General features: G+C 38.5%; 1 protein-coding gene across 1 annotated transcript in view; it reads left to right on the top strand.

The window, feature by feature from the left end:
* The window catches only part of LOC149271404 (mitotic checkpoint protein BUB3), a gene marked incomplete at its 3' end in the record, with an annotated part of 14,286 nt that extends 2,135 nt beyond the window's left edge, over window positions 1–12,151 (top strand). The window contains exons 2-5 of the mRNA XM_089507471.1: window positions 2,439–2,633; window positions 4,443–4,512; window positions 6,491–6,642; window positions 11,993–12,151. Of these exons, the coding sequence (XP_089363597.1) occupies window positions 2,439–2,633; window positions 4,443–4,512; window positions 6,491–6,642; window positions 11,993–12,151 (576 nt within the window). The remainder of the gene's footprint in view (window positions 1–2,438; window positions 2,634–4,442; window positions 4,513–6,490; window positions 6,643–11,992) is intronic.
* Between the last annotated feature and the right edge of the window lie 349 nt (window positions 12,152–12,500).

Genomic DNA, 12,500 nt, shown 5'->3' with positions numbered 1-12,500 from the left:
ACACTCTCTCAGCCTCAGAGGAAGGCAATGGCAAAGCCCCTCTAAACACATCTTGCCAAGAAACCCCTGTGATAGCTTCACCTTAGGGTTGCCATAAGTTGGAAACAACTTGAAGGCACAGAAAAGGAAATATTTATGTATTTCCACACGTATATGTATGTGCATATATAGGTACATGTTTGTGTGTTGTGCTGTTGCTTCAAGTCCTTTCCAACATATGGTGACCCTAAGGAGAACTTTCCATGGGGGTTTCTTGGCAAGATTTGTTTGCCTTTGCCACTGTGACCTTTAGGCCCACAGGTTCTTTTCCCCTTAAAATATAGTCTGAGGCTTTTCTTTCCGTGGAAATATCCCTTTCATACTTGGTCCTTTTACTGGCCCCAGTTCCTTTTCTTAATAAGTGACTGGGCTCCCAGTGTCCTTATCTATTAAGTGTTTTAATATAAACTACCTCATGCCACTCCTCTGTAAACAAGAAGAAATACAAGTTTTATTTACAGATACAACTTAAGTTAGTATCTTTTTACAGCTGGCTCTCAAACTGTGTGGTTTCATTGTGTACATCCCTTCACTTCTTACAAACTGCCTTTGTTCCAGTTCCCTCACTGACTTCGTTTCAATTAAACTTTCCTTCTGCTTTTTCTTAAAACAAGTTATTATAATTCACCTTTCACCAGGTCTATGTATCTGTGAAAGTCTGGCTCAATTCACAGTTAACATCCCCTCAGAACAAGGTGGGTATGAGCCACCCTGAACTAGCTCTTCAGCTCTCAGATGATACACTCATACATTTTGCTAAACAACTTCTTTCATTTTAACTTGCTATTCCTTACATGGAAGTCTGAATTCCATTACTTCACTTCTAACAGTACATGAGACCCTCATACGCCTTTCAAGAGCTCCTCTCCTTTTATAGTCATTCATCAGGCAGGCCCCCACCATTGCAGCCAGCCTAACCCTGATTGGGGAAAATTCCACTCTTCCAGCGACTCTCCACTTTTCTTCTGAGGCTGAGAGAGTGTGACTTTCACAAGGTCATCTAGTGGGTTTGATGGTCAAGCAGGGATTCAAACCCTGGTCTCCAGAGTCATAGTCTGGAGCCTATGTCTCAAGCCACTGTAGCACACTCTGTATTAGATAATCCATTTGTGCCCTTCTTGTTAGCCAGTCACCCCTTCTGTTTTTGCGGACTTGAAGTCTGCGGTCTTGATTATTCACGGAGGGGCAAGGCCCATTGGCGCTTGGCTATTCAAGCCAGTGGGGTTTTAATATATGCAAGTTTCTGGTTTTGTGTGTGTGTGGGGGTCTGGAATTGATCGCCTGCGAAAACAGAGGGGCGACTGTATACAGATTTTGGCATGTCTCATATAGCACTCTGGAATTTGAACCCTGGTCTCCAGAGTCATAGTTCAACACTCAAACCACTACACCACATGGTTTCACATGTGTGTATACACACACATACACTCACATGTATATGTATATACTGTGCACTCTCTTGCGCGCACACCCGCATATATGTAAATATGAAGGCAAGAGCAAACCACTGAACAAATGGTGCCAGTCTAACCATTAATTGGAAATGATTTGAAGGTACATAATAACAGCAAGAATATGTGTGCACACATCTCTCTCTCTCACTGTATGTGTGTTTATGTGTATATGGGGCTGTATATACCAGCCGTTACGGCTGGCCTGGGGGCGGAGTCAGAGCATGGCATCCACATGATGCACCCCTGACTCTGCCACAGGGCGTGTAGTGTAATGGCGCTCCTCTGGCACTGCATCTACATGACGCAGCATCAAAGGAGCATGTAAAAGCGTGCACTGGCACCTATGGAGCCCTTTCTTGGGATGGAAAGGCAAGATTGGGGCTATGGCATGTAGTTTCCGTGGCCCCAATCCGGCACTAAAAAGGGTGATCTGTTGAGCCCCACAGTCTTTCAAGTGTATCATTTAGTTTGGAAGCACCATTTAGCTTCAATCTAAGAAAGAATGGGCTGGGCTGGGCAACCAGGTTTCTGCTTATTAGTTATTTATTTTTGCAATTTGACATTGTCAACTCAAGGGCTGGCTTATAGTTCAACCTATAGGCTGGTAAATGTCGATTTAGAGTAGGGATAGCCAATTTGTGAGCGTACGGATGTTGGCCTGCAGCTCCCATTGCTTCTCACCGTTGGCTGTGCGGACTGCAGTTTATAGAATTTGCAGTCAAACAACAAGATGATTAGCCAGTATAAATATTTTGCATTTGAATGTGTAAACATAATTCTTTTGTTGTGAAGATTTAAACTATAAATGTTGTTACAAAAATGCAAGTTATTTAATAGAACTTTTTTCATAAAAGCTGTTGATGTAATTCCTCTTCTAGCAGTTTTAGACAAAGATCAGAAAATACTTTCAAAATCTAGAATTAACTTTTGTAAACTCTTATTCAGATGACTGGGTCAAATGAATTTAAGTTGAACCAACCACCAGAAGATGGAATCTCATCAGTGAAATTCAGTCCCAACACATCTCAGTTTTTGCTTGTTTCATCTTGGGACACTTCTGTTCGATTGTATGATGTTCCTGCCAACAGCATGAGGCTCAAGTATCAACACACAGGAGCTGTGCTTGACTGTGCCTTTTATGTAAGTGTTTATTTTACCATTTTGTGTTACTGACTCCTGGATGTATGAACAGGAGGAGATAGATGATATGATTGGTTCACCTGGTAGATGAAGCTTTAGACTGGATTCCATGGCACAATTTGTATTGTAGCAGCAGGCTCTTGCCTGAGATGACCTGTCTTGAAGCCAGAAGACTGTGGAGGAGCAGTCACCTTACCTGGTAATATCTGGTGTATAGGTTTTTTTGATGAATTGGTGGAACATACTACTGTGTTTTAAAGCTATTGTCAGATTGGTGTTTTGCTTTACATAGTATGGAGAAGGAAAATAATTGCTTTCTCTACTTTACAGAAAATTTATTTAAAATAGGCCTAATTCTTTTAAAGACATTATTTAACCCAGATTTTGGTAATCAGCAAATACATCCCATTAATTTGGTTATATCTGTTCTGATTCACATTAAAGTTAGATTTTGTTTTGTTTGTAAGTGAGGCAATTATGTTTTAGATTTATAAGATTCTGTTTGGTCAACCAGATAATATGCACAAATTTCTTGGAGAAGTGAAGACAAAAATGTGTCCATTTTGGCTGATAGGACTTGCCAGAGGAGCTAATTCAGCAGTACACTCAACCCTCCATAGACCTAGAGATTCCTAAAGAGAATACTCTACTAGGCATTTGTTGCTCTTCCAGTGCAGTTCTGTGGTCAGTGTCTCTCAGACATTGACCGCAGAGTTGCACTTTCACTAAAAAGTGAGATAACCTCCATCCATATTGAGCTTCTGACAGCCAGTCAAGAGCTATATTATTTTGGCAGAACTTTGGCTTTTAAAACACTTCTTTAAAATGTGTTTATAATTTTTTATTTCATATCTCTTTGTTTATGGGGCCTTTGTGAGCAGAAAAATCAATCAAAATAATAATTATATGTTTGTATCAGTTAAAATAATAATAATAATAATAATAATAATAATAATAATAATAGGATTTATTTATATGCCGCCCAATCACTGGGAATCCAGGCGGCTTACAACAGAGGGGATAATAGATGGTTCCCTCTAAAAGACACGGCACAAAAGGAGAAGGGGATGGTGGGGGGAAGGGGATCAGGTCCAGCATTCTCCTCTCCCTCTGAGGCCTGGACCAAGGCAGATGGACTGGAGGGAGGGCTCTTTTTCTTAATCGAGGCCGGTCCTGATGGCGTTGGTCCTGTCTTTTCACTCCCTCCCAGGCCAGAAGGGGCTTGTCAACATTTTAAAAATTCATTGACAGTCCTTAAAAACAATGTTGGGTGAAAACCTATATGGAAATATGGGAAACCAGTCACATTGTTTCTTCATTATTCTGCTGCTTTTGTATGTTACAAGTAGTTCCTGTATACTTCTTGTGCCTCAGTCTCTCATCCAGATTAATTAAATTTTCAGCAATGATATCGGAGTATTGTGTCAAATGCACTGAATGTTTAGAAATGTCCATACTCTAGTGAAGTATCTGAAGCTATTTGTGCATAGGATGAGTTTCAGTTTACTGTGTAGATAATTTTTAAGTATTCTGAGTGATGTGTAGCCCCATACTGTTTATTCACCTGATCTATTCTGTTTTGGGCTTAAAGAAAATGGGAAAGAAGTTTGCTGTAGCCAGAAGATTAGCAGTGCCAAACCCCTTTACCAGATTCTTTCATGTATGAATCAGGAAGAGCTGTGCTATTACTAAGTCTTTGTTTTATTGATCTCTGAGGAACATTGCAAGAAGATTTTTTAAAAGTACATTTTAAATATTTGTCAGTTCAGTTACAGATACAGGATATAACTTTGTTTTTTTCTTTTCAAGGATCCCACACATGCCTGGAGTGGAGGATTAGATCGACAGTTAAAAATGCATGACTTAAACACCGATCAAGGTAAACTAATCTTGAAATGCAGTAAAGTCTGTAGAAGTAGGATAAAACAGACTGTTCTTCAATAATAGGGCTGCAATCCTACACCTATATCCCTGGAAACAATCCCCATTTATAGCATTCAGAGTAAGCATGTATAGGATTGTGCTGAAATAGAAAACAGAAAAGTATTGAATAGAAAGCAGGAAGATATGGTGGCTGCACTTCCTCAGGTATTAGTAGAGATAATATTAAAGTGAAAGATAAATGTTTTCTTTTTCCTGCAGTTGCAGAGGTTGATATTTACTATGCCATATGGTTTTACCTGAGTAGTCTTCGTGGTTCCATTTATTGCCATGCTCTGCTCCTCTTGGTTTTATTTTATGTATTTAATGCTTTATTAAACAGTACACGTTTTTAGTCTGCTAAGGAGGAGAGGGTTAGTACATTGTAATAAGAATCTGTGGCTTTCTATCTGCATACGTAAGTTTAAAAGGAAGAGCAGGGGACTGTCAGCATTGTGTAACACATTACATACAGTAGTTTTTCTAGCTGTGACAATTTAATTTGTTCTTCCTTTTCCCAGAAATGTATTTATGGGTAATTTAAAATCCCAGAGTTCAGTTTTACAGTCTTCTTCACTTTAGTCAAAAAGGTGGGCACAATCCTATTCTCAAACCATCAGGAGCACTGAGTTCATACCCTCTCAGTATGCAACCCAGTATTTGGGAGATTTTTAGCACCTCCTCCAATGTCCTCTTCAGGGTTGCTTTTGTTTTAAAAGTATAATGTGGGACTTCAGACATTTTTAAAGGGGTAATGGGAAGAAATAATGCACATAGACAATTTTTTTCTCCATAAAAGGTTATCTTACAAAACGCTTATATTTAAAGAGTTCTTGGTGATTGTGATGGAGAAAACTGTTGCTTGAATTTTTGTGATATGAGTACATAATTGTAGATTGACATGCTATCTGCACAGATCTACTTCAAAGATAACAAGTGGCTGTTGTGGTTGGTACACGGAAATGGAAGATAAATAAGGTTATCCAGTTACTGTGATATGTTCTGTGTGGTGCAGTTCTTGAGCGTGATCTGGAAGCTGCAGTTAATGCAGAAGGCAGCTGCCCAGCTGTTCCTAGGTGTCGTTCCATATAAGCATTTATCAGCTTTTTTTCAAGGCTTTGCACTAGTAGCATATGTGCTTCTGATTTGGATATTAGCAGTCTAGCAACATGTCCTAAAAGCTACTCAGATGGCCTCGGAGGATGAAATTAGATGCTGTGGTATTGTAAAGGGGATAAGATACTTCCAGGGTGTGGGTTGCTTGAAGTCTTTAAAGATATTGGAGATTTGGGCTAATACTGTGGAGGAAAAAGCTATTTAAAATAACCAGTACAGGATTAAAAGTCCAGTAATTTGTTTCTTTCCCAAGCTGAAGAAAGAAAGTAAGGTATTATAGGATAAGTATTCAAGATCACTTTAAAAGCTTCTAAAACAGTTTAATACTGTATAGTACATAGATAAAATGGATGATGATGTGGAATAGAGGTTTTATTGACAATCTTTTGTTGGAAGAGGCTGATAACTCACAAGAGGAAAAGGCATGAACTAATGCGGTCATGCCACATTCACCAGTTATTAGTTCTTTATAGCATGTCATTCATGGCTAACATTTTCAGAGGAATCCAGCAGAGCTAGGTGCACAAATCTCTTTTGTTTGTTTGAAAGTCTCTGCATGGGTACCAACTCTCTCCTTAAGCTTCTTTGAAATACTGAGTTGATATCTATTAGTCTACATTTAACACTTCAAAAGTGTATATCTATTGCAAAGATTAGAGGATCAAGCGTCCTTTGAAAGATGCCCCAGTGTGCACATACATTAGTGAGTGACACATAAGACTCTGACTGCTGTACGAATATTGCTCTCTTCTTTTCATTAAATTTGGTTTCCAATAAGACTAGTATAGCTATGTGTATTAATCTCCTTTTCTTTTTAACAGAAAATCTTGTTGGCACCCATGATGCTCCTATCAGATGTGTAGAATATTGCCCAGAGGTGAATGTAATGGTAACAGGGAGTTGGGATCAAACAGTCAAGTTATGGGACCCCAGAACACCCTGTAATGCAGGAACTTTTTCTCAGCCTGAAAAGGTTTGTATTTAGGTAACAATTCTACTTACTAGAATTAAACCTGTTGAATATCATGAAACATATTTCTAAGCAGACATTCATAGGATCACACTGTCAGTGACATAATTTTTAATACAATTTGGGAATGCATTTTGAGATTTAAAGGATTAATGCCTTTCCAATTATTAATTGACCTAATCAATTAACTAATGAACTAAACAGAAAAAACATGAGTGCAAAATTACAGACTTAAGGGTTTTTTTCAGTTACATCAGAACAAATTTAATTTTTCAGGTTTTTTGTTTTTTTTACAATGGCCTGATTCAGATATAACAGCAACCCATGGTTGGTTAAGAGCAAAAGAAGATGGAGAGCTTCCATTTCTGGATTCTTCTCAACTGTAATTTCTGTTTTGTACTTGTACTTTTTTTATTCTAAATTACAGTTGGTCAAGAAGACAGGATATCAAACCAGGTTAATACTGCCAGATAATACAGTGGTGTCTTAGTGCTAACAACTTATGCTCCTTATGAGCCTTTAGGATTCTGTGTGCACGTCTCAGGTGCTCTGCGGCCACTCCAGGAAAATGAAAGAAATAAAAACTGAATGAAATTAAAGAATAAGAATTAGTTTTTTACATACATTCCTAAACACCATTAACGTGCAAGACAGGGGTAGGCCTTTTAGGGGCTCTGCTATAGAAATAAGAGCTCCACTAGTCAAAAAGGTTGGGAACCATGTTTTGGATTATCTGTGAGGAGGATTCAGTGCAGTTTCCAGTTGTACAACAAGTAGTATGGCTAGATATCACAAGAACTAATACTTGTGAACTACTGGAAGAGTCACCAGAACTCCAGATTGCACACTCTTTCTCTAACTTTGCATAAGATTTAGGCCAATATTTTTCTTTAGTGTGAACCAGACCAATTTATTTGCATAGTCAACTGTTGTGTGAATATTAGAGAGGCAGTTTTGTAGAATCCATGGAGATTAGCGCACAGCTAAAAAAAGTGACTTACCTCTACAAATTCAATTTGAATTTGAGATACTGTACATCCAGATACTATCACATGGATGGAAGTTTAAATCTGACTCTTCATTGGTGTTGTACTTTCTGCAGTGGAACAAATAATGTACACACTGTGGAAATGCTCTTGGATCCAGTAGTTTTTGTGGAGCTGGTACTGATATAGGTATCAAGTATTGTTTTTTAAAATCAGTTATGATTGTTTTGGTTACATCTGGATTAAACCCTGTTAATGTGCCTTGTGTGGGGCTTCCCTTGATTGTGAGGAAATTACAACTGGTGCTGAATGCAGCAACTGGAATGTTTATAGGAGCTGCTCAGAACATATTAATATTGTTTCCTCACTTTATATCACATTCTCTGGGGAAATTGGCATTCAAGGCAGCTTACAGAATTAAAAGGTATTGTACAATTTACATAAAACATACAAACATTTATCATTAAAATACAATTAAGTTATCTTTGAACTTTCAGTTGCAGAAGATAGATTTGATCTCATTTTTTTGGCTTACAATGAAAAAACCAAACAAACCCAAATTCTCTGAAAACACACTTATTCCAGTCTACATTTGGTTGCACTGTGCTTGAGAAGTACTCTGAGCTGCTATTTTTTCCAATTTTAAAACTGTAATTATGTTTTCATGTGACTTAGGGCCTAAACAGACGGCCCCTTTGAGTGCTGGATCAGGGCTACAGCAGCTACATGCCGCAGCCTCCATCTGGCGTTTTTCTGGGCCAAAAAGAAGCGGCAAAATGCCCCTTCTTTTGGGGCTGGAAAAAGGGTGTCCTAAACACTGTGGTGGTAATTTTTGGCGCTCCTTTTGGCGCACGGCATATAGGTGCCACACCACCAGAGTGCTGCAATGCTGCTCGCTATCTGGCTGAGTGGGTGGCATGATGGCGGTTTGGAGGCAGAGTCAGGGCATGCGGTGGGTGGCTGCCATGCCTCCACTCCACCTTGACGTCAGCCCTTTTGCCCAGTCTGTACAGCTCCATAGAGCTTAGAAAACTGCTTTGTGAGAGCAGTGCACTTAGAAAGGCAAGTTAAAAATCTTTCCAATAACTAATAAATGTAAACAGACAGTTTAATGATAACAGCTTGGTTATTTACTTAGTCTGTATTCAGAGTCTAAAAGTGAGTAAGATGTAAGTAATAGGCATGCGTCCTGGAATAGATTTGGGTTGGGGTAAAGTGTTGTGATCCTTAACAGACTCCAAAGAATAATTTGAACTCTATAACTTTCATGTTCACTATAGTCTCATGGTATAGTAAATGTTTCTGAACACTGATTGTGTTCATAGTGTTCATTATTTTTTTATCTGAACTTTTGCTAGTCTTCAGATCATTTTCATTATTAAATGCTTGCAAGTGTGAAATGTTTGTTCTTCCTTTTTTCTACCACATTACTGCTGTTAACAGGGAAGTATTTAAACAGTCAAGGCCACATAATGTCTGAGTGCTTAGTATTGGAGTCACTGCCCATCTATTGGGAAGAATTTTGATCAGAATAAAATTGTATTGTTTTTCTTGTGATTTATAGTTGTATGTAGCATGTAGAAAACTGTGATGAATTGCTCACAGAATGCCATATAATAGATAGTCACACTGAATCAAGCTGCTTATTGGTACTGTGAGGTTCATTATGTCACTTTTTTAAATGTTGTCTCTGATAAATGTGTATACCTAGCCTATTTCATGACATTGGTTTCATTTGATTTATGGCTGTGGAATATAGAAAGAATACTTTACAGGTGTGACATCAGTTTGTTTGCAAAGAAGATTTAAGATAGTTAATATTTTTGATGTAATATTTTCTGTATGTAGTTTTTCATACTAGTGTTTTGTGTTACCACATTTTATACTATAGTCAAGTACTGAATATATAATAATGTGATTTATCATTGGCGTTTAAACATTTCCTGTTGTCATATAAAATGTGAAATATGCGTTTATTGTCTAAAGTCTCAAGACATTGGACAGTTCAGTTTGTGCTTAGTTCTAGTGATCATTAGAAATAAAGAGTTTTTAATTGGATACTAGACTGCATCATAATGATATGGAATTATGAGAAGATGTCTTTAGTGATACAGTTTGTGAGCGCTAACCAGTTTTTAGTAGGTTATTACTTTGAAAGCATTTTGCCTGATATGGTTTAAATTCTTAGTTTGCAGTTAAGTTTTTATTTTAGTCTGAACAGATTTGAGGATGAGTTTATTTTAAAAGACTATGGAATTGTTCTCTAAATTATAGTGCACCCGTGTCATATGCAGGCATGCTGTATGTGGCTTTCAGCTTATGCTGAAAGCCGCGTGACAACCAGGAAATGGCGCGCACGCCGCTGCGTACACAAACCCCATTATTTTGAATGGGGCTCAAGCATATGCGGAATTTGCCTTAGGCGGGTTTGTGTGTGTGTGTGTGTGTCCGGAACATATCCCCTGCGTAAGGCAAGAGCACACTGTACTTGTATAATCGAAGTTGGTGTTAGTAAAAAGCATAATGTTCAGTGTAACACCTTTGTCTTTTCCACTTGCCAGGTTTTCTGTGTTTGTGGCTATGGATCTGTAAAACTGAATGATAGTTAGGCATAATTGAAAGCCAGGTTAATTTTAACATGACTGTATCAACACTTGAGAGCCAGTAGTGCTTTGAGTGTTGGACTAGGACTGGAGACCAGAGTTCAAATTCTTGCTCGGCCATGGAAACCAACTGGGTGAACTTGAGCAAGTCATACACTCTCAGCCTCAGAGGAAGTCAGTGGCAAAGCCTTTCTGAATTAATCTTGTCTAGAAACCCCGTGATAGGTTTGTCTTGGGGTTGCCATAAGTCAGAAACTCCTTGAAGACACACAACAACAACAATATCAACACCTAGCTAGTATAGATTTTTACTGACTGAAATTTTATGATAAATTATTTTTGTGATCCTGCTGTAAATGCTCTTCTACTTCATAACCTCACCACAGCAAAGTGACTCTTGGCAGCCTGAGGGCCTGTTTGTTCCTTCCCTATCTGTCCATTTTTCTCACCAATAAACCCTTTTCTCCCAGTCCTGCTTTCTATTCTCAGAGTCCAACAGTGATGATGCAACATTGTACCTGTATCTGGGAGTGTAGTCCAACAACATGTAGATGGTTGCAAATTGTGTAATCTCATTAGGAAGTTAGGTTTGTCTCTGTAGGTTTCTGGACTGCATGGAAGAATAAAGGTCTTCCATGAAACATGGATAAATGTATTTCAGGCATGTAAGAGAACTGAAGAAAGATAGGCACCAAAAACAGTTGTGCCCTGCGTTTGCAGCCTGAATGACACAGGTTTATCTATACGGTGAAAACTGAAAACTCAGTGAGAATTACGTCTCACAGTCCTAATTGATGCCATGAAAACCACAAACAAAATATCCATTGTACTTCCTTCATTTCATGCTCATCACATAATTGAACAATGAAATTATATTCATTCTAGAAATCAAAGCAGTAGGATTTTGGCATTATGATATGGGCCAGTGTCATGTAAGGAACATATGAAATTTATGCCAAGATTTTGCATTGGACTTGTAACTATGATATCATGACTATGCTCCATCTGATTCAACCATCAAAATCTATATTGATAGACAGGTCTGCAGTGGTAGTGAGTGGCGTGTTGAAGGATGATGTGTTGCGTCTCCTTCCACCAATGTGCAGTGATGTAACATGTGTTGGTGCATGCCTTGTCACACTTCCACGCGCTGATTGGAGGGAGCTGGAGCCATTGTCCTTCCGTGTCCTGTTCATCAGTGCTGCAGAATGCTGTCCCTCAGTATATCAGCCTAGATTTTAAGATTCGGTTTGAGGGCTTTGTGGTCATGGCAATCATGTCATAATTGTAAATGTGAATGCCAAATAGTTAAGAGATTATAAACCTAATTTACAACATTGTAACTACCTAATAGGGCAGGGTACCAGGGATTGCATTTCATGGGCAATTACATCTGACAATTTTTGCCCATTTCCCCTGTAATGTGGTATGGCAGGGTTGGGCTGCTTTGGTGGGTTTAGGGCCAATTTTTGCTCTGAGAAGTCCCTAGGATTTGGGCAGATTATCTCCCTCACAAACAAACAAACAAACAAACAAACCCTAAAACAAAATCAGAAGTGGCTGCAAGCATACTTTTGGTGAATTACTACTTTTAGCCGGGAAGGCCAGGTCCCCAAACCAGTTGTGTGAATCTCAAATGTGGCTGTATTTTGTCTATCCATGTGTTGATTGAACACACTTTCTTTTGTGTTATATCCACATTGAAAACAAGCCCCTGCAGTGAATCTGAAAAATATAATATTACTTCTGTATTTTTTCCGCAAGGTGTATACATTGTCTGTATCTGGCGACAGACTGATAGTGGGAACAGCTGGTCGGAGAGTTCTGGTGTGGGACTTAAGGAATATGGGTTATGTTCAACAGAGAAGAGAATCAAGTCTAAAATATCAAACCCGTTGCATCAGAGCATTTCCTAACAAACAGGTATTTAAATTGTGCCACAGAATTTCACTGTAATGCCATCTGAAAGAAAAAATGGTCTTCATTGTATCAGCTGTTGAGATTAATCGTTGACTTGCTTATTTTAATTTGCATTGTGTTCATTTTATTGTTGACAAAATAGAAATGATATATTTGATTTTCTTATGAGATTTAGATGCTGCTAAGATGTTTGAAAACTATGATAACTTTATTGTGTTAATTCTGAAATGATTAGAGTTTTGAATTATACAGGAACCACTAGATTAGCCTAGATGCCAGGTTCCAAGAAAACTCATTTTCTTCTTCGTGGTCTCTGCGAATCATACAAATGGGTTTTACTGCGCCTGCGCAG

This window comes from Sceloporus occidentalis, unplaced genomic scaffold (assembly GCF_023333645.1).
Source record: "Sceloporus occidentalis isolate IW3139 unplaced genomic scaffold, rSceOcc1.0.p SCAF_525, whole genome shotgun sequence".
Lineage (NCBI taxonomy): Eukaryota > Metazoa > Chordata > Lepidosauria > Squamata > Phrynosomatidae > Sceloporus > Sceloporus occidentalis.
Note: the sequence above shows the minus strand (reverse complement) of the source record. Positions and strands in the feature narration are given on the sequence as shown.